The following is a 26,695-nucleotide window of genomic DNA, read 5'->3' on the forward strand; positions in this document are numbered from 1 at the left end:
ACTACTGATTTTTAATATAACTGACTTCACAGATGTCATGGTTTCTGGGTTTTACTGATGTCATGGTTTCAGTTGTATTTTTAAAATCCTCCTCATTCAAAGATTGCAAAAAAAAAAAATTCCCAATACTTATTTTAGGAGATATATATATTTTTTCTTTTGTCATCAGGGTTATTGCTGCAGCTTGTTACCTACATAGCTCCACCATTTCTGATAGCCAGCTTTTCTCTCATCTCCTTTCCTTTCTTTTTTCTTGGAAAGAAGATGAGAGATATAAAGAGAGAGAGAGAGGAAGAGAGGTAGGAAGAGACACCTACAGTACTGCTCCACCACTTGTGAAGATACTTGATAAAGGGGAAGCTTGATGAGTAGTGGAATGGTACTGTGGTTTTTCTCATTCTCTTTCTGCCTCAGTCTCCCCTTCTGTCTGCCATATTATGATGAAGAGAAGGGGGAGGAGAAGGTGAAAGGGACTTATACCCAGGTCCTTGTGCTGGTCCCTGTGCATAGTACTATGTGTGCTTAAGTGGATGCACCACTGCCTGGCCCCTAAGGAAATATTATTCAGCCAGAGAAAGTAACAAAGTACTGATATGTGCTATCACATAAGTCTTGAAAATCAAAGTTCAATCTTCAGCAAGTCAGTAATGAAGGACTACATATTATACAATCTCTTTTATAGAAAATGTCCAGAACAGGCAATTATTTAGAAATAGAAAGTAGATTAATAGTCTCATAGGGCTGGAGGGTGGGAGTGAAGTCAGATGGGGGATGGAGAAATATTTTTAATGGATTCAGGGCTTCTGGTCTGAGGAGATAAAAAAAAAATTGTTCTTCAATTTTGTGCTGATGGTAACGCAATTCTGTGAATGCTATTAATCATTAAAATATATACTTCAAGTGGGCAAATTATATGATATGTGAATTACATCCCAATAGAGCTGTTAAAAATACCAACAAGAAAACTACAATGTACTAAGTAAGCATCAAATGCTAGGCTGTTAAAATTAATTTCATGTTTTACTTGTGATCTGATAAAAATTAACCCAAACAAAAAAGGACCACGAAATTACTGTGCAGAGAAAGCATGAACTTTTGCATGTTTCATCCTCTCCTACCTCTTCCACTTGCTGGGTTTCACTTTCAAGTTTTTCGAGTAATTCATTTCTCAGCAGGATTTCCTTTTCCAAATTGACAGACAACTCCATTGCTCGCTGTAGTTTGCTCTGAAAATATAAGAACAAGTCTGGAGCAAAGGACTGCTCAAAACTATAGAAAGGACAGATAGCTCTTTATTAAGCAAAAGGAAAACAGGACTTCCCGGAACTTGGGCCTGCCCTTCTCGCAGATGACTACCTAGATTTTCAGAATCCTGGGTGTTAGTAGTCAGGGAGGAGAGGACCTTGGGAGGCTCATCTCCATCTGCAGAGCGGTTACACATACTGAGCACTTAGTTCTATCCTGTGGCATACTAAGAGAAAATCTGAGAAAGCTGCAGGATCTCTGGCAGGTTCTGTTGTAGAGCTGTTATGAGGCTCAGGGGAGCACAGTGCCTGACGGAGCAAACAGTCACAATTACTACCTGATGTGTATGCACAAGAAGGAATGCCCCAGACCCCCAGGAGAAGACATTCTATATGGAAGACTCTCCACTTTACAGTGGAAGGGACTGACTATTGTGGAAATGAAGTCTAAGGTCAAAGAAGCCAGGGGGAGCCAGAATACAAACGCAGGCAGCCACATGGACTTCACTGCTGTCTACAATGCCTAGTCGGGATCAGCCTGCTGGTGCTAGAGAAATGCTACAGCAGCTGCCCTGCAGCTCCTTGTCGTATCATTCACTGCTGTCTACACTACTGCCCCTGGATCTCTGGCTTTGAGATTTGTTCTCTTTAGATCACTGTCTCTAGATGGGAAGCTGGAAGGATGGAGGAAATAGAATATGCTCTTCTTGGCTGAGGTCTGGCCAAGGAACAGAAACCATTATTTTTGGGGGGTGGCTCACTCAGCAAATCCTGGGAACCTACCCACTCTGTACTAGGCACTGTAGAAACAAGATATGCCCTCCCACCAAGAGCCTAAATGGAGGCGCAAGAAGAAACGGAAAACTGCAAAGGTGCCAAGCACCAAATGGTTGAGGCCTCCCCAGGGGAAGAGATCTGAAACTATTTCTAGGAAAGAGGGAAGAATATTCCAAGCTAAGAAAAGGCCTTAAGGATCCCTCCCTTTGCCCACTACTGGCCACTTCCATCAGGAATGTCCTAATTAGCTCTTTTGTGGGTCTCTCCAGGGCCTTAACCTCACTATAAACTAGCAATAGTACGGAGTGTCCCACTCTGTGAAGGGAGGCTGGGTCAGCCTACTCTGCTACTCAAGGTCCTGAAATGAGTGCAGTCTAGAATGTTCCCAGCTGTGACCAGAGACTATGAGTTCAGATTGACAGGGACTCAGACGTTATATAGATGCCCATGCTAATTATTAATATACATGGGCCTCAGGTCAGATTGATGTGGTAAACAGTTAATTGCATTTATATATTTCTTCAAGTTGGGGAGCCACTCTCTGCCCTAACCCAGCTCTCCAGTTCCATTCTCCACTCTGACACCATCCTTCCAGATAATATTTCTACTCTATTTTCATATCATCTGTTAAGCTAAAACAAAGATTACTAAAGTCTTGGGCTCCCTAAGAATATATACCTAAAATAGACACCCTAGCAGCTTCTTTCTACCTTAGGGTCCCTATTCTCATTAGCTCTCGTCCTACTCTTTGGTCTCTGGGTCTCTGTTTATTAAAATTTGGGGGAGTCAGGCAGTAGTGCAGTGGGTTAAGCATATGTGGCGTGAAGCACAAGGACTGGTAGAAGGACCCCAGTTCAAGCCCCCGGCTCTCCACCTGCAGGGGAGTTGCTTCACAGGCGGTGAAACAGGCCTGCAGGTGTCTTTCTCTCCCCCCTCTGTCTTCCCCTCCTCTCTCCATTTCTCTCTGTTTTATCCAACAACAACAGTAATAACTACAACAATAGTAAAACAATAAGGGCAGCAAAAGGGAAAGTAAATAATAAAAAAAATGTTTTTGTCCTGCTTTATATCTTACTGCCTTTTAGCCACCAAGCTGCAGATGCTACTATGATCCCATCCCATCCTCAACCTCCCTGGATAGATGACCTGGAACCTCACCTCTCCAGAGCCCTGCCCTGCTAGGGAAAGATAGAAACAGGCTGGCGGGGGGGTGGGGGAGAGGAGTCAGGCAGTAGCACAGTAGGTTAAGCACAGGTGGTACAAAGCGCAAGGACCAGTGTAAGGATCCCAGTTCAAGCCCCTGGATGGCCATCTGCAGGGGAGTTGATTCACAAGTGGTGAAGCAGGTCTGTAGGTGTCTATCTTTCTCTCCCCTCTCTGTCCTATCCAACAACAATGACAACAATAAAACAACAAGGGCAACAAAAGGGAATAAATAAATAAATAAATAAATAAATAAATAGAAACGGGCTTGGGGTATGGACCAGCTGGCCTACATTCATAACCAGCAGACAATTACAAAAGTAAGAACTCCTTCCTTCTGCTCCCCACCCCCCAATTTTTTTGTCTTTACTCCCCAAGAGGGAGAAATGTTAGGGGAAGATGACCAGAGGGCTCTGAACCCCAGGTCCACTGGGACCTGGGAATTTTGTGACCAGGAACCTTCGTTTTTGTCTCTCTGCACTTTATGTAGGAGGAAGGATGGGTTAGGTGGGACACACACTAAGAGTCCCACCCAACTCTATTACAACCTTGTTGGTTGAATCTGGCAGTTACTGTACCTTTTGAGGCCTTAGGTTTCCCTTTGTAAAAGAAAAATATATCAACATAAGCCTAGTCTAGATATTAAAATTCATATTCTCATTTTTTCTCTTTATTTTTGCCACCAGAGCTTCTCTGGGGATTCCTGTGTATATGATTTCACTATTCCCAGCACTTTTCTTTCTCTTTTCTTTTCTTTTCTTTTCTTTTCTTTTCTTTCTTTTCTTTTTCTTAGCTAGAGGGTTAGAGATAGTGAGGGAGAGGCAGAGAGAGGAGAAACCACAGTAATGCTCCACCATTTGTGAAGCTTCTCCTTGTGTGGGACTTGATCCTGGCCAGGGGCTTGAACCCAGATCCTTGTGCATGACAAAGTGTGAGCTCTGCAGATGAGCTATTACCCCAACCCCCATCAAATTCACAGTCTTAAATGTTACTGTGTGTGTGGTGGGGGAAGCCCATCTAGGGGTCAAATGGAGGCACACACATGCGCAAGGACCTGGGTTCAGAAAGTCCACCCTCACAGTGGCACAACATAACAGATATAGTACTTTCAAGCATGAGGTCCAATCCTGTATCGCATATTCCAGAGAGATGCTCTGGCTCCCTCTCCATTAGTAAGTAAATAAATCTCTAAAAAAGGGGGGGGGGCAGAAAATAGTTCACCTAGACAGTGGAGTTCCTTTGCTATGCTTGTAACCCAAGTTAAGCCTGGGCCACACTGCATTGGAGGAAGCTTCAGTGTTGTAGCATGCCTGCCTCTCTCTCTCTCTCTCTCTCTCCCTCTCTAGCTGAAAAAGTCAGCTTAGAGCAGTGAAGCTACAATATTAATTAATCAATTAATTAGGAAATCATGAGGCCAGAGAGATAGCACAGAGGTAATGTATCAAGTAGATTTGAATTCTTGAGATTCAAGCGGTTGAAGGCTCAATTCTTTGTACCATCATGGTGTGTCTGTCTATATGTCTCTCTACTCTATATTAATAAAATAAGTAAGATCAGACAGGAAAGTGAAGGACACCTATAGTCCCATGTGAAATTGCAGTGGCGCACAGGACCCTGACAGAAGCTGGAAAGGTGGGTACAGGAAAGGGGCTGGGTATTGGGGGTCTTACTTTGTATGTGCTGAGGATCTGCAGGGTGTTTCCAGATGCCAGTTTTAGATGAATCAGCTCTTGATTCCTCGATTCAATTGTCTCTAAAAACTGAGCATTCTCAATCTTCAGCTGCTGAAAATCGACATCATGGAGGGCCTCACCCACCTCTTCCTTCTACAGATCAGGAAAAGTGAAAGAAATTATGTGAGTGGCAGCTTCGGGTGGGCTCACAACTCTTAGTGAGACTGTGGTAGACAGTCATCATTCAAGTCTTTCAGCCAACAGGAATTGCTTGATGTCAGGCATGGAGCTAAGCTGGAAAAAAGAATCTGAGGAAGTAAGTTACACCCTGACCCCATGGAGCTCACACTTAACAGGGTTTACAAACAGGTCACAGTGTAGTGCAGTAGGAATAGGCGCCCTCAGCCAGGCTAAGGGAGAATAGTACCACAACCCAAAAAAAAAGCTGTGAGGGATAGATAAGGTCACTTAAAAGTCATTCTGTTTATTAAAGGTTTATTTTATGAAAGGGGGAGAGACACCTGAGCACCTCTGCAGCATATACCGTGCCAGGGTCCCAACCTGGGTCTCTCAAATACTACATGGCTGCTCCACTTACTGAGTCACCTGCCACTTAACTTCTTTACATATGTAAAACTCCACATAAGCAGCTCATAAATTCCCCTCCTTTGATCAAAAGGTGTTTCTGCACTATGAGTGTCTATTAGCGTGCTCAGTCCCCTCCTGACCCTGATTCCACTCTACCTGTCCGACCAGGTCAATGGTGGGACAGTCTGCGGTTAAGTAAAATAGCCAAAGTTAGGGACTGCCCCCCTCTTGCTTCCTCTACTCCTGCTGCCACACTTCCTGAGAGTCATCTTCTCCTCATACCCCACTCCCCATGGCCCACCCCTCAGCTCCAACCCTCCCAGTCTGTCTTCCACACCGAGGGCAAGTCCTCCCTCTAATGCCCACTGCACGCATGGAGCTGTGTTCCTTGTTGCTTTTGCCCCTACGAAGCAGTTCCAAATCCCCATGTTTTCTCATCATCCCACTTCCTGATGGTCCGCGAGCTGAGAGGTCAGGGTCTCTGCCAGCTGGAGCTTGATGCCTATATGAATCTATATCATTCCAGGTGGCCATTTTTCTTCTTCTTCTTCCTTTTATTTTGACAGGACAGAGAGAACTGAAAGGGAAAGGGGAGAGGCGCCTGCAGCACTGCTTCACTGCACATGAAGCTTCTCCCTACAGATGGGACCTGGGGTTTTGAGCCCAGGTCCTTGCACACAGTAATATGTGAACTCTATGGTCATAGCCAGGTCCCCAGTATCATTCCTGTGTAGCAACAGATTTTAGCTAACAATCATTCAGCTACTTCCCATCTCATACAAACTCCCTCTTCCAGATAAGCGAGCCTGCACAACTCAGAGTAGCAGGATATATAGCAGCCTATCTCTATCTCCAGCAACTTCCCTGGTGGATTTCTCTCTTAAAACTGAACTCAAAACTTCTTTGTTGCCATCTCTAGCCCCTGCCCTCACCCTGCCCTCTCCCATGCTGTGACTTCTTTCTTCCTCGCCATGGCTCAAACACTTGGAGACAGAGCTGCTGTCCTGCTAGGCCCTCTCTCCTTGAGGCCCCTCCTTCCCAGGTACCTAATAAATTTCCTTCTCCATTTGCTCACCAGGTCTTTCTCCTGTGTGGACCCTAGTGTACTGCTTCTTGCCAGTGTGGAGCTCTCACTGAGGGGCAGTGCTCCAGGTTAGGCTACTCACAACAGAATGACCTGAGACCACCCCTTTCTCGGTGGGACACTGTAGTTCTAAGTGAAGCCTAGGCCATAGCCTTGCCTCCCAACTGGACTGACTTTTCCAGCTATACTACAGCAAAGCCATCAGTAGCTGTGCAGATGTAGGGGGTGGGGGGTAGGGGGTTGGAGGGTGGGGAAGAGGGTCAAAGTGGAGGATCTTACATTTTCCCTAATCACTTCCTGTTGTTAAAGCTGTCCCAGCTCGTTGAGTATTTCTGTATCTCACGGGGTCAATTCCCAGAAGTGCTATCCCCCCATCCAACTTGTTGTGCCACTGTCAGCAGCTTCCTCTGATGTGCAGGCCATCAGTGCCCATAGCTTACTGGGCTTGGCAGGGTGGAGTCACACAATCACATCAGAGAGGCCCTGTGCCTTACTGCCTTTAATCAGAAGCAGTTCAGGTTAGCCAAAGACTCCCCAAAGCAATCTGTATGCCGCTCAGGCCACAGTCCCCCAAAGACCAAGCAAGTATGTCAAGAGGGTTATTTATTTAGAGAATGACAGAGACAGACACATTCCCCAAAAGAGCCAGCAAGTATGTCAAGAGATTTGTTTACTGATTTATTGACTTAATGAGAGAGAGAGGCCAGAGTATGGCTCTGGTATAAGCAGTGTTAGAGACCAAACTAAGGCCTCGTGCAAGCAAGTACGCTACTCTACCTGCTGAGTCACCTTCCTGGCTGCACGAGGTCAATTAAATTGAATCCAATTCCACCTAGTTAGCCGGTAGAGTAGTGGCAATGTATTTCCTATTGCCTACAGAAGCAAATTACCACAGATTCAGCAACTTAAAACAAAACAACCTTATTACCTCATGATCTTTAGGTCAGAACTCTGAAATGGGTCTTTGGGCTGAAATCAAGGTGTTAGTGGGGCTGTATTCCTCATTGAAGCTCTAGAGGAGAATCTATTTGTCATTTGTAGAAGCCACCTGCTTTCTTTGGTTTTTGGCCCCTTCCTCTGTGTTAACAGTACATTAGTCTGACCTTTGCTTTCACTATCAAATTTCCTCAGCCTCCTGCCTCACTCTTACGATTACTCTGGATTCACTCAGATATATATCGAGGATAATCTCCCCACTCAAAATCCTTGACTTAATCACTTCTACAAAATACTTTTGCCATGTGTGGTAATGTATACACACACACACACACACTCACACACACACACACACACACATATATATATATATATATATGGTAACATATATACATATATGTTACATGAATACACACACAAACACACACACACACACACACATATATATATATATATTATATGATCCAGGAATTAAGACATGGGCATTACTGAGAGGACATTGTACCTACCACAGTACCTTCAGTAGGAAAGAATGAATCAAAGAGAGAAAGACAGAGAGAGAACTACATACCTGCCTCAGCTGTGAAAGCATTTTTTTCCTCTGAACTTTGAGAGAAACATTTTTCAAACGTAATTTGTCCTTCATATTATCCTAAAAATGAAAGCATATTTTACATTCATTTCTCTTCCTTCTGTGGGTTTGAAAAAGGTAGTAGGTCTGGGGATACAGACCAAGCTCTTAAGTCCTAATATTCAGCTGGTGTTGTTATGCTATTTCACTCACGACCAAGAAGCAGGGGAAACTGGGTCTGCTCCAGGAAATTTTCTACTAATGTTAAATTTGAGATAATTGCAGCACATATTTTGAATTCATCCATCTTCGATTCTCTTGGCTGTTTTACTACTTATAACACATTAGGGTTAGTAATCCTAACCCTCTCTCTAATACTGAGAGCCTCAAAGGCTCAAAAAACAACAACTCTGTAGGCAAGGAAGCATTCATTTTTCATCTGAGATTTATCTGTCCTACTCCAAATGTACCAGATTTTGAAACAAACAGCAATAATGAAAGAAGTAGATTTGAGACACTAAGAACATTCATTCTGCTTGGCTGATTTGAATCTTGACCAACTTGCATTGTAAAGCAGACAGTTCAGGGAAATGAGAAATTTCCATCACTTAGCAACATTAATAGTAGAGCAAATGGAATGAGGCTAGGGCTACAGGGCTCATTTTTATATCATCATATGATCTAGTCTCCCTCTCTCAGCTTTGACCACCTGCCAACTCACCCTTCGACGGTTCATATCTTCAATATACTTCAGCACTTTCTGAGTGGCCAAAATACTCCCTTTTTTCTTGGATATGGTTTTTAGAATGTCTTTTTCAAACTCATGCACTGCTCTCTTAACTTCAATCCATCGAATTTCAGCTTCTTCAATGATAGCCTGGAGGAGTCAACACAAAGAGAAAATGGTGTTTCCAAAAATGTTCAGACACTAATTCAAAAGGATATATGCACTTTATGTTCATAGCTGCAGTACTCACAATAGCTAGAGTATAGAACCAACCTAAATGCCCATTAACAGGTGACTAGAAAAAATGTATGTGATGCATCATACTTAGTCATCAAAAAAGGATGGCAAGGGCCCAGTGGTGGCTCACCAGGTTAAGCGCACATAGTACAAAGCACAAGGATTCATGTAAGAACCGAGTTTGAGCCCCCACAGAGGGGTCCTGCAGAGGGGTCCACTTCATGAGTGGTGAAGAAGGTCTGCAGGTGTCTATCTTTCTCTCTCCTCTGTGTCCCCCTCCCTTCTCAATTTTTCTCTGTTCTATAGAATGAAAAGGAAAAAAAAAAAAAGTGGCTGCCAGGGAAGGTGGATTTGTAGTGCTAGCACTGAAATCCCCATGACTAGAAGCAAAAAAAAAAAAAAGACGGCACTGTGTAGCTCTGAACAAAATGGACAGAACTGGAGGTGAATGTATTAAGTGAAATAAGTCGAGAAGTAAAAGACAAAAAAAAAAAAAAAAAAGAAGAAGTAAAAGACAACTACATGGTGGTTCATTCTTATCTGGTCAACAGATAAATAAAACAGTAACATGCACTCTACCAGGTGTACTACTGCCTGGTCCCCAGATAACTAAGACAGACTAACGTGTAAAAAATGATAATAGTAAGGGGCCAGGTGGTGGCACACCTGGTTGAGTGCACATGTTACATTGCTCAAGGACCCAGGTTCAAGCCCCCAGTCCCCACCTGCAGGGGGAAAGGCTTCATAAGTGGTGAAGCAGGACTTCAGGTGTCTCTCTGCCTCTCTCCCTCTCTATCTCACCCTCCCCTCTCAATTTCTGGCTGTCTCTATGCAACAAATAAAGAAAAAAAAAGAAAAGAAAAAAATGATAATAGTAGACAGGCTCTTAGACTCTGTTAAAACTATCAGTTATAGAGGGAAGGAAGGGGGAGGAGGTATAGTGGATAAGTGGAAGGCTTCATTTGTTGTAATGACATTGAAACCTTGGGGGTAGATATGGTGAGTTAAACATGTGTGTATGTATGTATGTAATTATACTTCCAGCATCTAAACCCATGTTAAATACACTCCCAGCATATAAACCCATATTAAATCAAATTTAAAAGGGAACAGGGTGGGCGGGGGTAGATAGCATAATGGTTATGCAAAGAGACTGTCATGCCTGAGGCTCTGAAGTCCCAGGTTCAATCCCGTGCATCACCATAAGCCAGAGTTCATCAGTGCTCTGGTAAAAAAAAAAGGGGGGTGAGGGGCAGGATGAGAGATAGCTTAATGAGTAGGACAAATGCCTTGCCTTTAGTGCAGCCCAAGTCTGAGCCCCAGCACCACAGGACAGTACCACAATATCCAGGGAAGCTCTACTGCTGTGAGCTCTAGTGCACTCCCTCTCTCTGTCTATCTCAATGAAAAAATTGGCCTAAGATCACAGAAATAGTACATGCACAAGGCCCTCATTCCTAAAAACTTATTTTAAAAAAGGAGACATTTAAAAAATTATCTTTATTTACTTATTGGATAGAGACAGCCAGAAATTGAAAGAGAAAGGGGGTAATAGAGAGTGAGAGAGACAAGAGAGACACCTACAGCACTGCCTTACCATTCGTGAAGCTTTCTTCCTGCAGGTGGGGACCAGGGGCTTGAAACTGGGCCCTTGCACATTGTAACATCCAATAAATAAAGATAATAAAAAAACAAACAAAAACAATGACATAGAGAGGTTGGGGGGAGGGTGTAAAGAGACCCTGCACTGCCGCTGGGAATGGAAATTGGTCCAACCCCTGTGGAGAGCAGTCTGGAGAACTCTCAGGTGTCCAACAACAAATGAGTGGCTGAGAAAGTTGTAATCTCAGTTATTAAAAATGGTGATTTCACTTTCTTCACCTCATCTTGGATGCACTGTGAAAGAATCATGCTACGTGAGATAAGTAAGAAAGAGAAGGATGTGGTCCGGGAGGTGGCCCAGTGATAAAACCTTTGGTCTCTCAAAGCATGAGGTCCAGAATTTGATCCCCAGCAGCACATGTGCCAGAGTGATGTCTGGTTCTTTCTCTCTCCTCCTATCCTTCTCATTAATAAATAAATAAAATATTAAAAAAAAAAAAAAAGAAAGAGAAGGGTGAATATGGGATGTTTCACTCACAGATAGAAGCTAAAAATACTACCATGGCACTAACCTACCTTCCCTGGGCAAATGATCTCATGAACCCCACCTCCCTAGAGCCCTACCCTACTAGGGAAACGTAGACACAGGCTGGGGGTATGGACCAACCTGTCAATGCCCATGTCCAGTGGACAAGCCATTACAGAAGCCAGACCTCTGGCTTTCTGCACCCTATAGAGAACTTTGGTCCATATTCCCAGAGGGATAAAGAATAGGGAAGCTTCCAATGGAGGGGGAACTGTATGAATTGTGCCCCTCTTATCCCACAGTCTTGTTGACCATTATTAAATCACTAGTAGTAATAATAATAATAAAGAAGTTGAAAAATAAGAAAACACAAAGTAAACCTTGGACTGGGCTTGGTGTATTGCACCAAAGTAAAAGACTCTGGGGTGGGGGGGGGCTCAGGTCCTGGAACATGATGGTATAGAAGGACCTAGAGGAGGTTAAATTGTTATGTGGAAAACCAAGAAATGTTACACTTTTTAAAATGTTATATTTTACTGTTGACTATAAACCATTAATCCCCAATAAAGAAAAAAAAAACACGTTTCCCCATAGATGGAATATTACTCACCCATACTGAAATATATCAAAACATTAACTTTAGTCACATTTGGAAAGATCAATTAGTAGGGAGAAAAAGAAATACATATACCTTTGTCAAATGACAAAAAATGTTATAAATGAACACATGTATTGGCACAGAAAGACATTATTACAAATATAATTTATAAAATAATAAAGAAATTCATAAATGTATAGAAAATACTTAAACTTTACAAGGAGTTAAATGCAAAAGTCAAAAGCAATTCCCTCTAGGTGGTAAGACTGAAGGTTTTCTAATGTTCTTCACTGAATTTACCAATATGTTTAATTTTGCTACGACAATCATAGATAGCCTTTAAATAAGAAAGCACTCATGTTATTTTAAAGACTAAGGTAAGAAAGTAGCTGTAGCTATAAAGCAAATAGCTATCTGTAGTTACAGAGCAAAGTTCGGTAATTATCACTGGGCACCAGTAAGTAACAGCAGTGCTGAGGACTGAACCAAGTGCTGAGGACTGAACCTGTTAATGGGCATTTATGGAAGGCATGTGTTCTACCACTGAGCCACCTCCCAGGCCTGGCCCTTTTTTCAAAATATCAAAAATAAATGCCTAGAGTCAGGAGATCGCTCACCCAATAGAGCACACAAAGAGGCCCTGGGTTTGAGCCCTGGGACCAAGAACATCATGAGTAGCACCAGGATAGCTCCATAGATGGTGGAATAGTGTTTTCATGTCTTTCACTCTTGGTCCCTCTATTTCTCTCCCTCTCTCTCTAACTGGAAAAAAAATAACATGGAAAAATAAAAACAACAGCCAAGGAATCACACATGTATGAGAGAGAGAGAAAGAGAGATCATAAGTATGTATTTTTCAGACAACATGGCTCTTAGACAGCATGGCTCTTAAATGCAAGCCAACAACTTCAATCCCATCAGCAACTGAATTATCAGTGATACTTTTTGCTTGGAGGGAGACTGTGAATCTCCAATATGACGTACAGCATGGATGTTTACAGTAAGGAAAGACTGTAAACTCACTGACTGAAACCAATTCACTGAAATCTCAGAGGCCTTGCATGATTAAGAAAGTAATATAAAATTGTGTTGACTTTTATGATAATATATATATGTATGTATATATATATATATTTTTTTTTTTACAGAATCTTAGATATTCAAGATAATAGCTCAGCAGACTATTCTGCTGGGATGGTAGATATGGGGGAAATTAAAGTGGCCATATGTTGAGGACTATTGCACCTGAGTGTTGAGCACATAGAAGTCCACTGTACCAGCTTCACTATACGTGTATATTTTTGAAATTCTCTGTCTAAAATATGTTGTCTTCTCCACCAAATGCTCAATGCTTTTAAGATGTTGGTCTCTCAATTTGTTTTCTCTTGCTTGTGGCTTCTCTCTCTCTCTCCCTCCCCTCTCTCTCCCCACCCTCCTTGACAGATACAAAGAGAAGTAGAAGGAGGGAGGCAAGGAGAGGGAGAGGGAGAGGGAGATAGAGAGAGAGGGAGAGGGAATTGCTGCACTGTTTCATGAAGCCTTCCCCTGGAAGTGGGGTTGCTGTACATAGTGATGCACTCTACCAGATGCACCAGACTGGCCCCAACTGTGTTCCTTTCATAGTACCAACAATTGTACGAACACAGGATAGGTACTTCTTGATGAGGTGAAACAAGAAGCCCAGCTAGCGTGTGGCCTTCAGAAAGAAAAGAAAGAAAGAGTGGGAGGGAGGGAGGGAGAGAGGGAGAGAGAGAGGAAGGAAGGAAGGAAGGAAGGGAGGGAGGGAGGAAGGAAGGAAGGAAGGAAAGAAGGAGCATATCTACCTCATGGTGCTGTAGGTCTCGTTCAGCATTTGCCCTTAAGTGTCGTAGTTCATCCTTTGTGTCTTCTAGTTCCTTTTGCATAAGCTCACATTTTTGGTCAACACTGAGGCCAGTACGTTCTCCACGGGATTTGGATTTACGCCTGGCTCGAAACTATAAAACAGGTAAAATAAGGTCATAGTCAAGTAGGAGTTGGTAATAAAGCAGCAAAAGGTAAGCATCTCCCCCCCCCCCGCCCCCGCCAGCACTGCTCAGCTCTGGTTTATGGGGGTGCTAGGATTGAACCTAGGCCACTGGGAGCCTCAGACATAAGAGTTTGTTTGTATAACCACTATGCTACTACCCTTGCTCTAAAGGTAAACTCAGACTTGCTAGAAATTACTTTGAATAGCTGCCACACCTATGGACAACTTTTGGTAAGAAGGACTAAACATGAAGCAGAGAAAGAAGAATCTCTTCAACAAACGGTGTTGGGAAAATTGGGTTGAAACATATAGAAAAATGAAACTGGGTTTGAGCTTCCGGCTCCCCATCGGGGGGGGGGTGTCGATTTGCAAGTGGTAAAGCAGGTCTGCAGGTGTCTAACTGTCTCTCCCCTCTCTGTCTTCTCCTCTCTGAATTTCTCTCTGTCCTATCCAACAACAATAACAAGGGCAATAATAACAATAAATACAAGGGCAACAAAATGGGAAAAAATGTCCTTCAGGAGCAGTGGATTTGTAGTGTAGACACTGAGTCCCAGAGATAGCCCTGGAGGAGAAAAAAAAAAAAAGAGGGAGAGAGAGAGAAAGAGAAACCCTGGAAGTGAAGAAAGTAGAACACATTTTATTTGCTCAAAGAGGCCACACCAAGACAGACAGATAAATACCAGTCACAGCTAAAAAGGACACAGGGAAAACAAAGACTTCTTATTTTTGAGAACTTAAGCAAAAGAAATGTATTGTCTCATAATTCTGGAAATCAGTGTGTCCTCAGGATGACTCCCTCTGAAAGCCCTAGGGAAGGATCTGTTGTTAAAATTTCGGAGGCTCTTGCTGGCCGGGCTGGCTTCACGGCGGGTAACAGAGACACGGAGACAACGGCTGGGCAGGGAAGCTGTATTTCTTTATTCAGGAACAACGATTCACAAACTAAGACAAACTAATCACCAAACAGAACTCTGCTGTCTCTTTGCGGCGGCACAAACACTCTCTCTTACTCTTGAACTCAGGAACTCTCCAACTCTGGAACTCTGGAACTCTCGTACTGGGGAACCCTCTGAAACTCTTCCACTGTGGAACTCTCTCTTACTCTGTAACTCTCAAACTCTCGAACTCAGGAACCCTCTGTCGGGGTTCTTTTGGGGCGGGGCCAAGCGGCCCGCAAAATTAACAGGACTGATCCAATTCTCTTGGCGGGGGAGGGCTAGAACAAACCAATGTAAAGCATACGACAAGGATCCACTCTAAACTTCTTTTCTAGGGGGCTGCAGAGGCCCACTGGGTTAAAAACACATAGTTCAAAGCACAAGGATCTTGGTTTAAGCCCCCTGCTCCCCACCTGCAGGGGTCGTAGGGTGAAGTGGATCTGCAGGTGGGGTTGTAGGGGTAAAGTAGGTCTGCAGAAGTCTCTCTCCCTCTGTATCTCCCCTCCCCCTCTCAATTTCTCTGTCCTACCCAATAAAATGAAAAAAAAAAAAAAAGGACCTCCAGGAGCAGTGAATATTTATTTATTTATTCCCTTTTGTTGTCCTGTTTTTACTATTGTAGTTATTATTGTTGTTGTTATTGATGTTATCGTTGTTGGATAGGACAGAGTAATGGAGAGAGATGGGGAAGACAGACGGGGGAGAGAAAGACAGACACCTGCAGACCTGCTTCACAGCCTGTGAAGTGACTCCCCTGCAGATGGGGAGATGGGGGCACGAACCAGGATCCTTACTCCTGTCCTTGCACTTTGTGCCACCTGCGCTTAAGCTGGTAGGCTACCACCCAGCTCCCATAGAGCAGTGGATTTGTAACCAGCACCGAGTCCCAGTGATAACTTTAGAGGTAAAAATAAATAAACAAATAAACTTCTTTTACAGCTTCAGGGGGTTTCAGACATTCCTTGACATACAGGCTGCCATATTCTGTTTCTTTTTAACAACAACAAAAAATTTTATTAGTGATTTAATAATGGCTTACAAGATTAAAAGGTCACAGAGGAATTGTTCTACACCGGACACATCACCACAGTTCTGTGCCCTATCCTCCCTCCCCTTACGCAGCAATAACCACTATAGTTCTCACAATCAGAGACTGCTTGGCTATGAAAAAAAAAAAACAACTTTTTTTTTTACTCTCCTTTACATACCTGTGCAAATTCTGATCCTACTTTCTTTATCTCTGATAAACGTGCATGTCGTTGATCACTGGGCTCCAGTTTATTGTAATACTTCTCAAACATCTCTGTTTCAGTTTTGAGAGCAGAGTTTCCATAGCTACAAAAGAGAGGCTACTTGGGTAAGTAGTACTAATTGGAGTGTAACATCCAAATAACCAGTATTTAATAGTTATAAGATATGTACCACTTTCTGTAAGATATTTTGGTGTACTGTTTTTCTCTTCTGCAAAATGGCAACAATAACAGCCCCTGTCTTCTTTAGTTATTGTAAGGCATGCAAAATCTTTAGTACTATGTTCACTTAACCCAGTGTGCCACTGCCCAGACCCTGCAAAATCTTTAGTACAGTGTCTGGTAAGCAGTAAGTACTCCTTTAAGTATATTTATTTACTTATTTTAATTTTTTAATATTTATATTCCTTTTTGTTGCCCTTGTTTAATATTGTTGTAGTTACTGTTGTTACTGATTTCGTTGTTGTTGGATAAGACAGAAATGGAGAGAGGAGGGGAAGACAGAGAGGGGTAGAGAAAGATAGACACCTACAGACCTGCTCCACTGCTTGTGAAGTGACTCCCCTGCAGGTGGGGAGCTGGGGGCTAGAACCTGGATCCTTAAGCCAGTCCTTGCGCTTTGTGCCATGTGCGTTTAACCCGCTGCGCCACTGCCTGACTCCTTATTTATTTATTTTTAACCAGAGTACTGCTCAGCTATGGCTTAAGGTAATGCTAGTGACTGAAGCTGGGACTTTGGAGCTCTGGCATTAAAGTTATTTCCCTGCTTTCTCTCTCTGACCGATTTCATATTTTTAAAAAATAAATACATCTAATTAATCACAAAATTCAAAGTGTTAGAATTAAATTTCAAATTGTCACAGAAATGAAGTTACAAATTTCATCTTCAGGTATCTTCTCATTTGTGAAGTTTTTTTTCTAAATTACTATACTCTTTTTTTTAATATTTTATTTTATTTATTTATTCCCTTTTGTTGCCCTTGTTGTTTTATTGTTGTAGTTATTATTGTTGTTGTCGTCGTCGTTGGATAGGACAGAGAGAAACGGAGAGAGGAGGGGAATATAGAGAGGGGGAGAGAAAGATAGACACCTGCAGACCTGCTTCACTGCCTGTGAAGCGACTCCCCTGCAGGTGGGGAGCCGGGGTTCGAACCGGGATCCTTATGCCGGTCCTTGTGTACTCTTTGTTTATATCATGATTTCCTAGGCTAGGAAATAACTCAGTTGAATAGTGTGCAGCTTTGCTATGTGTGGGACTCAGGTTCAAGCCCAGAACCCAATGCACTGAAGGAAGCTTCAGCGTTGTGGTCTCTTTTACTCACTCTTTCTTTTCTTCTTTTTTTAAATATTTATTTATTTATTTATTTATTTTAAAGATTTTATTTATTTATTTATGAGAACGATAGGAGAGAGAGAAAGAACCAGACATCATTCTGGTACATGTGCTGCCGGGGATTGAACTCAGGACCTCATGGTTGAGAATCCAATACTTTATCCATTGTGCCACCTCCCAGACCACTTAAATATTTATTTATCTATTCTCTTTTGTTGCCCTTGTTTTTTTATTGTTGTAGTTATTATTGTTGTTGTTGATGTCATCGTTGTTGGATAGAGAAGTGGAGAGAGGTGGGGAAGACAAAGAGGGGGAGAGAATGATAGACACCTACAGACCTGCTTCACCACCTGTGAAGCGACTCCCTTTTTAAAATATATTTATTTATTTTCCCTTTTGTTACCCTTGTTTTTCATTGTTGTTGTAGTTATTGTTGTTGTCGTCGTTATTGGATAGGACAGAGAGAAATGGAGAGAGGAAGGGAAGACAGAGATGGGGAGAGAAAGATAGACACTTGCAGATCTGCTTCACCGCCTGTGAAGTGACTCCCCTGCAGGTGGGGAGCCGGGGGCTCCAACCAGGATCCTTCCGGTGGTCCTTGTGCTTTGTGCCATGTGCGCTTAACCTGTTGCGCTACTGCCCGACTCCTTTTTTTTTTTTTTTTAATGAGAAAAAAGAATATTCTTCTGACATAGGCAGTGCTGAAATAGAATCTGAGGCTTCAAGCTAGGGAGATAGCATAGTGGCTATTCTAAAAGACTGCACCACCATAAGCCGGAGCTGAACAATGTGGGGGGTGGGGGGAGAAGAGGAAAAAGAAAGAGGAGTTGAAAGGAAGAGAGAGAGGAGATGGGAGGCAGAGGAGGTGGCGGAAGGAGGCAGAGAGAGGATGAGAGAGTGAGGAGAAGGGAAGTGAAAGGTGGAGGATCATCATCATCCGAGGCTTCACAAACATCCAGCACACTTCAGATGTTTCCTTTAGTTTATATTTCTCATTTTTACAAATTTATTTATTACCAGAGCACTGCTCAGCTCTGCTGATGGTGGTGTAGGGGACTGAGCCTGAAACTTTCGAATTTCAGGCATGTGAGTCTGTTTTTATAACCATTATGCTGTCTCCCTCACCCACTTCTCGTGTTCTAAATGTTTCTAGCATCCTATAAAGTACCCACTGAAGACAAAGTGGGGGGAAGGCTTTGTTAGGTAGCTTCTTCAACTAGAAATGATAAACTTAACAAGGATATGCCTTTTCAACATAAATGCGTGTTACACATGTGTGTGAGAGAACAGCCTTGATATTGTTACATATTATGGAGTCAAGTCCTGTTTGGCTGAATTTTAAGATTAGTAGGAAAGTCTAAGAATCAGTTTCTTTCTTCCTTTTTTAGGATATGTTATGTGCCCACGTGAAGGAGTCTTACCCAAGTCTAAAAGTCAATACATAAGTGTTCTTAGAAAAGTAACTTATCATCTGAGTTATTGTTTCCTCACTTAATTCCTAGGATGTCATTATTTAAGGTCATATATGTGACTAGTTGGCACATAGTAAGTGCTCCAAAAATGATGGGTAGTAGTAACAGCAAATCACTTCTGACCTAAACTGTTTAAAGACATATATAAAGTAATCTCTAGTAGCCTAAGATGGCACAATGGACAAAGTGTTGGACTTTCAAGCAGAGGTGCTAAGTTCCAGCCCCAACACTACACTGCATGTGCCAGAGTGATGTTCTGATTCTCTTCTTTCCTCCTCCTTCTCTCTCATTAATAAATAAATAAATATTTTTAAAAAGATTTTATTGATTGACAAATGATAGGAGAGAAAGAACCAGACATCACTCTGGTACATGTGCTGCCAGGGCTTGAATTTAGTACCTCATGCTTGAGAGTCCAATGCATTATCCAGTGAGCTACCTCCTGGACCACAATAAATAAATAAATCTTAAAAAGAGAGATAGCAATACCTATTCAGTTATCAGAGTCAGGAATCTTCTGTGTAGGGCCAATCAATTGTACAAAGAAAAAAAAACAAACCCAACTGCATATATGGAATCTTGATACCCAATTTATTTGTCCTAAGTGTGTGTGTGTGTGTGTGTGTGTGTATTTATATTCTTTTTTTTTTTTTTTTTTTTTTAACCAGAGCACTGATCAGCTCTGGCACATGGTGGTACAGAAGATTGAACCTGGGACTTTGGAACCTCAGGCATGAGAGTCTCTTTGCATAACCATGATGCTATCTACCCCTAAGCTGCCCTAAGTATATACAAAGCAGACTACATATAGGGGCCGGGTAGGTGGCTTTGCAGTTGAGGCTGTGCACTAGAGAGGCTGCGCGTGAGGCCGTGTCTGTCTGTCCGTCCACCCGCACCGCAAATTGCTGTTAAAATCACCCTTCAGCACCAGCAATGGGCCAGTCATTGCTTGCTATCCGCCTCCATGCTTAGCCCCTGGTTCGGGGATAAGCTGCCTCACGTGAAAAATAACTCGACAGCATCCTTCCGGTCAGGGTCAAGGACTCTGACCCCAGAATCTCCGCACCGGGAGGGGGTGACGGCCTCCGGGCCAGGGGAGCAGAGATTGAGCAGAGATTAGCGTAGCCGCCCCCGAAACCGCGGGCAGGTACCTGAGCTCCTCCACTAGCCCGCAGAGTTGGATAACAGGCAGCTCATTCTCGTCCCCACTCTGTAACTCTGCGGCAGCGCCATCAGATTCCTCCTCATTCAGTATCTTGTCACTCATCGCTGCGGCCAAGCGACCCCCGGCTCAGCCGCAGGTGGCCCCGAGCGCCAGCAGCCTGTTACAGGGTCGCGTCACTCGCACTGCGACGGGATTTGCGTTGCCGGGACGACGAGAGACGCGACGCGTAGCGATGTGCGGGTAGGGCGGGGCTTCCGGAGAGCCCCGCCCCATCCGTCCCGAGGGTCTCTGCGATGGCAGAGGGGGACTTCTTCCGTTTCCTCAGCAGTTGTTGTGGCTGCTGTTGTTACTGGAGTACTGCTCTGCTCTGGTTTATGGTGGTACTGGAGATTGAACTTGAAAGCTCTATGTCTCAGCCTTGAAATCTTTTCTTTTTGCATCTCTATGGTGCTCTCACCATCCCACACAGTTATTCCTTTTTTTTAATTCTTTATTGGGGAATTAATGTTTTATGTTCAACAGTAAATACAATAGTTTGTACATGCATAACATTCCTCAGTTTCCCATATAACAATACAACCCCCACTAGGTCCTCTGTCATCCTTCTTGGACCTGTATGCTCCCCTACCCCCCAACCCCACCCCAGATTCTTTTACTTTGGTGCGATACGCCAAGTTAATTTCAGGTTCTACTTGTGTTTTTTTTTTTTTTTTCTGATCTTGTTTTTCAACTTCTGCCTGAGAGTGAGATCATCCCATATTCATCCTTCTGTTTCTGACTTATTTCACTTAACATGAATTTTTCAAGGTCCGTCCAAGATCGGCTGAAAACAGTGAAGTCAACATTTTTCACAGCTGAGTAGTATTCCATTGTGTATATATACCACAACTTGCTCAGCCACTCATCTGCTGTTGGACACCTGGGTTGCTTCCAGGTTTTTGCTATTACAAATTGTGCTGCCAAGAACATATGTGTACACAGATCTTTTTGGATGGATGTGTTGGGTTCCTTAGGATATATCCCCAAGAAAGTAATTGCAGAATCATAGGGTAGGTCCATTTCTAGCCTTCAAGAGTTCTCCAGACTGTTCTCCACAGAAGTCGGACCAATTGACATTCCCACCAGCAGTGCAGGAGGGTTCCTTTGACCCCACACCCTCTCCAGCATTTGCTGCTGTTACCTTTTCTGATGTATGACATTCTCACAGGAGTGAAGTGATATCTCATTGTTGTCTTGATTTGCATTTCTCTGACAATCAGAGACTTGGAGCATTTTTTCATGTGTTTCTCGGCCTTTTGAATCTCTTCTGTGGTGAATGTTCTGTACATGTCCTCCCCCCATTTTTCGATGGGGTTATTTGTTGTTTTGTTGTTGAGTTTGGCAAGCTCTTTATATATGTTGGTTATTAAACTCTTGTCTGATGTATGGCATGTAAAGATCTTCTCCCATTCTGTGAGGGGATCTCTTGGTTTGGGTAGTGGTTTCTTTTGCTGTGAAGCAGCTTTTTAATTTGATGTAGTCCCATAAGCTTATACTTGCCTTAGTCTTCTTTGTAATTGGATTTGTTTCATTGAAGATGTCTTTAAAATTTGTTTCATTGAAGATGTCTTTTGTAAATGAGTTCTGCCAATATTTTCCTCTAAGTATCTGATCGTTTGTGGTCTAACATCCAAGTCCTTGAATCACTTGGAATTTACTTTTGTATTTGGTGAAATACAGTGGTTCAGTTTCATTCTTCTACATGTTTCAACCCATTGTTTCCAACACCATTTGTTGAAGAGCCACACAATTATTCTTAAAATAAAAGTAGTAGCAGCTATTGTTTGCTCAGAACTTACTAGACCCTTGACATTGTGTTACACATACTTTACGGAATATCTGCAATGACATTGTAATAATAATATCAAGGAAGGGGATTGGATATAAAGCTCTGGGGGTGGGAATTGTGTGGAAATGTACTCCTCTTATAGTCTTGTCAGTATTTCCATTTTATAAGTAAAAATTTAAAAAGATAGTGAGGAGAGCATTCATTTAGAGAAAGAAGAGTGGTTTCAGGAGAATGGAGTCCTTGCACATGGTTAACACGTGTGCTCAACCAGCTGCACCACCACCGGCCCCTCTCTCTCCCTCTAGTGTCCCTTTCCTCTCAATTTCTGGCTGTCTCTATCCAATAAATAAAGATAATTTTAAAAATAAATAATAGTGGTCCAGGAGGTGGCATAGTGGCTAAAGCACTAGGCTCTCAAGCATGAGGTCCTGAGTTCAATCCCCAGCAGCACATGTACCAGAGTGATACCTGGTTCTCTCTCCCCCCCTCTCCTGTCTTTCTCATTAATAAATAAATAAAATCCTTTAAAAAATAAATAACAATGTCTACTATTCTGTTATACCAATGAGGAAACGGAGACAGAGAAAGCTGTTTTTTTCAATTACCTTTATTGGATAGAGACAGTCAGAAATTGAGAGAGGATGTGGAGATAGGGAGAGACAGAGAGACACCTGCAGCCCAGTTTCACCATGTGTGAAGCTTTCTCTCTGCAGGTGGGGACTGGGGTCTCAAACCTGGGTCCTTGTGCACTGTAAGAAGTGCACTCAACCAGGTGCTCCACCAACTGGTCCTCATAAAGCTGTTTTCATGTGCTATATTATCTCACAGAATCTAATCTGTTCACTACCTGCCGCTTCACACAGACTGAATGCAGTTTCTCCCTGACACCAAGATCCTGAGCTCCTGGAAGAAAAGAGAAGAAAAAAACAAAACAAAACAAAACAAAAAAGCAAACAAAAACACTTAACTGATTATTAAATGGTCACAAACTCAAGAGACATCTTAACTATGTACTAAACATCTGTGTCCTGAGTGTCTTGGGGGATTATGAAACAGACCATTCTGGACCTCAAGGAGCTTTCACTTAAATAAAGGAAACAGTCTCTATACCAACTGTTGAGGATTCATTGTGCAGGCAGTCAGCCCCAGCTGGTGTTGGGGGGTGGAGTACTAGAAGTATGTCATTACAGGGGGGTGAGTTCTCAACATTAGATTTTGGACTACCTAGCCATGTATTTCAAAGATAACGATTTCAAATAAACGCATTGTTAGCTATATGACTAAGCTATTAGCAAAACAGTTAGAATAAACTCCCCCATGGTGTTCCTCTTTTAGAAAGTCCTGTGTAACCTAGATAAATGACCATTTGCACATTTGTATGGTCCTTCTTCCCCCTTCCTGCGCCCTAATTCCAGCTCTTATGGTTTAAGTTCACCAATAAACAGTGAATCCCAGAAACAGTAGGTATCTCACCCTGGGGTCCTAGGAAAAACAGAACCCCCAGTCTTTCCTCCCTTGCTTCCTCTCTCCCAGTGATCTTGCTATGTAATCTCAGGCTCTAGAACTTGTAACTAATAAGTCTTTCTTTTTTAATTTTTTTTTTTAAGGAAAAACAAGGAGAGAGGGGCCAGGCAGCAGCGCACATGGTTAAGCACATACATTACAGTGCATAAGGACCCAGCTTCAGGCCCATGGTCCCCACCTGTAAGGAGAAAGCTTCATGAGTGGTGAAACAGGGCAGCAGGTGTCTCTCTGTCTCTTCCCTTCTCTATCTCCCCCATTCCCTCTCAATTTCTCTCTGTTTCTATCCAATAGCAAATAAATAAATATTTAATAATTTGCCTCTTTTTTTGTCTCCAGTATTATCACTGGAGCTGGATGCCACACTATGAATCCATTGGTCCTGTGGCCATTTTTTCTGGGGTTTTTTGGATAGGACAGAGAGAAATTGAGAAGGGAGGGGGAGATAGAAAGAGAGAGAGAGAGAGACAGAGAAACACCTACAGACCTGCTTCACTATTTGTGAAGTGACCCCCCAAAATTGCTTTTTAAAAAAATGAAAGAAATGAACAAGAGAGAGAACCAGCGTATATGCTGGCACATGTAATGTTGGGGATTGAATTTAGGACATCTTGCTTGAGAATTCTGTTCCTTAGCCACTGTCACACCTCCTAGGCCATGTAAGTAATAAATCTCGTCATAAAGTTCCCTAACAACTTCTCACTGAAATGTATCCTATAATCATAATAAAAACCACAAGGACTGGCCCAGCTACAACATTGGCCCCTGTGGTATGTGTGTGTATGTGGGAGGGGGTGTGTGACATGTGTTCATGAGACTCACTACAGCAAATAATCATTCCTTACCAAGAACATCACTCTTAAGTTGGAACAACACAGCAATCATAAATGTAGAAAATGAAGAGGAGTGTTAACTGAACTATTGTGGTCAAAGTCAGAATGACAGTAGGAGGAACCCAAAATAGCTCTCCAAGAGAATCAGAAACTCTGGGACACATGCTGAGTGCAGAAGCAGAAACCTTAAGTCAATCCTGCCACATGGGGCTTCTTCAATTGCTTCTCTCCTCTGACTCCATCCTGAAAATCTAGAGCAGCAGAGCAGAGGAGAGCAAAGGAGTAGGAAAGAAAGGTGGGGAAAAGAGACTGAGGCAGATTTGAGCTGTGTATCTTAGCTGATCCTTAATATCCCATACCCCTGAGAAAAGCCCTGGAAAAGTCAATATAAGGAAGGGAAAAACATAGTTCCAGGATTTATTTATTTATTTGTTATTTTTGCCTCCAGGATTATTGTGCTTTTTAATTGATTTATTTATTTAAAAAAGGAGACATTAACAAAACCGTAGGATAGGAGGGGTACAACTCCACACAATTCCCACCATCAGATCTCTGTATCCCATCCCCTCCCTGATAGCTTTCCCATTCTTTATCCCTCTGGGAGTATGGACCCAAGGTCATTGTGGGATGTAGAAGGTGGAAGGTCTGGCTTCTGTAATTGCTTCCCCGCTGAACATGGGTGTTGACTGGTCTATCCATACTCCCAGTCTGCCTCTCTCTTTCCCTAGTAGGGTGGGTCTCTGGGGAAGCAGAGCTCTAGGACACATTGGTGGGGTCGTCTGTCCAGGGAAGTCTGGTTGGCATTATGCTGGCATCTGGAACCTGGTGACTGAAAAGAGAGTTAACATACAAAGCCAAACAAATTGTTGAACAATTATGGACCTAAAGGCTGGAATAGCACAGATGAAGTGTTGGGGGGTACTCACTGCAGACTATTGTGTACTTTTGCTTTCAGGTATATATTTTGCCCTAGTTTATGGATACGTGTGAAATATGCTCTATCTCATGAGACTTGGTCTATATCTAGGTTTTGGGACTTTGTTAGGAAGTGAACTGCCTGGAATAGAATTAGAGAATACTATGAAAGGAAAGGTCTCACCCGAGTAATGAAGCTGAAGGGTTGTCATTCTACATGTGAAGTCTCTGGACACAGTCTGAAGTGAAGCATGCTGAAGTGGCACTCACTTCGTTGATCACAGGTTGGGATCCGCGGATGCAATATTATTTGGTATGAATTGAGAGAAGCATGCAGGAAAGTGGGCCCCACCCTAAGGTCCCAGGATTGGGGGAAATATAGGCTCTATAATGGAAATGTGAGGTTCCTGCTGTCTTAGGGTTCAAGAAGACAATAGACAGTTATTGTTATCATCACATTATTTGGTAATTGGGTTAACTTTGAAAAATCCCTTTGTTAGGATTTGCTGTATAATACCCAACATCTTGTATATAGCTGTGCCACTGGTTGCTTCTGTTCTCACCTCCAGGGTTATTGTTGGGGCTCGGTGCCTGCACTACAAATCCACTGCTCTTGGAGGCCATTTTTTCCCTATTTTTGTTGCCTTTGTTGTACTTATTGTTATTGCTGTCATTGCTGTTTGTTGTTGTTGGATAGGACAGAGAGAAATCAAGAGAGGAGGGGAAGACAGAGAGGGAGAGAGAATGATAGACACTTGCAGACTTGCTTAATTGCCTGTGTAGCAACCCTCCTGCAGGTGGAGAGTTGAGGACTCGAACCAGGATCCTTACACTGGTCCGTGTGCTTTGCGCCATGTGCACTTAACCTGCTGCACTACTGCCTGGCCCCCTATTTATTTTTGAACATAGCATTGCTCAGCTCTAGTTTATGGTGGTGTGGGAAATTGGACCTGGGACTCTGAAGCCTCAGGCATGGCAGTGTTTTTGTGTAGCCATTATGCTATCTCTTCTGCCTCCTAGTTCCAGGATTAAAGCTAGAGTAGAGTCAAGCACAAGAGATCAAGGTTGATGAATACTCAGAGAAGGAATGAATTAGTAAGAGAGGAACATTTCAAATGTCTGCATGCGAAAAAAAATAACAGCCAACGTTTGAGCACTTTGTATCCCAACTTTTTGAGGTAGGTACTATTATTATTCTCATTTTTATAAATGAGGAAACTAAAGCCAGAAGGACAGTATGAATTACCCAAGGTCAGGCTGCAGGTGGTACTCAGAACTGGAGCCCCAACTCCTGTACCTTTCATTATTGCTCAGTCCTTCCCATCCAAAGCTGTGATAACAGATCATAGAAGAATTCACTGAGAGAACATACCAAGCTCTGGAACACTGTTTTTATAGATGAAAGGCATGGCTCTGAAAATGTGTGTTTCTGAAATGCAGGGTGCTATAAGTACAGACTTGGGCATTTTGTATCCTTTCTTTATGATCTCATCTTTAGAAGTGGGAACAGAGGGGGGCCAAGTGGTGGCAAACCCAGTTGAGCACACATGTTACCATGCTCAAGGACCTGGGTTCAAGTCCCCAGATGCAACTTTCAGGGCGAGAAGTGTCACAAGTGGTGGTGCAGTGCTACAGGTGTCTCTCTTTCTCTATCCCTCTTTCT

General features: G+C 42.8%; 1 protein-coding gene across 1 annotated transcript in view; it reads right to left on the bottom strand.

The window, feature by feature from the left end:
* Positions 1-20,129, bottom strand: part of CCDC113 (coiled-coil domain containing 113) — a 24,656-nt gene extending 4,527 nt beyond the window's left edge. Inside the window, exons 1-7 of the mRNA XM_007520125.3 lie at positions 19,922-20,129; positions 15,924-16,050; positions 13,590-13,742; positions 8,798-8,953; positions 8,077-8,157; positions 4,895-5,050; positions 1,119-1,226 (exon numbers count right to left, since the gene is read on the bottom strand). Of these exons, the coding sequence (XP_007520187.1) occupies positions 1,119-1,226; positions 4,895-5,050; positions 8,077-8,157; positions 8,798-8,953; positions 13,590-13,742; positions 15,924-16,050; positions 19,922-20,037 (897 nt within the window). The 5' untranslated portion in view covers positions 20,038-20,129. The remainder of the gene's footprint in view (positions 1-1,118; positions 1,227-4,894; positions 5,051-8,076; positions 8,158-8,797; positions 8,954-13,589; positions 13,743-15,923; positions 16,051-19,921) is intronic.
* Between the last annotated feature and the right edge of the window lie 6,566 nt (positions 20,130-26,695).

Source organism: Erinaceus europaeus, chromosome 2 (assembly GCF_950295315.1).
Source record: "Erinaceus europaeus chromosome 2, mEriEur2.1, whole genome shotgun sequence".
NCBI lineage: Eukaryota > Metazoa > Chordata > Mammalia > Eulipotyphla > Erinaceidae > Erinaceus > Erinaceus europaeus.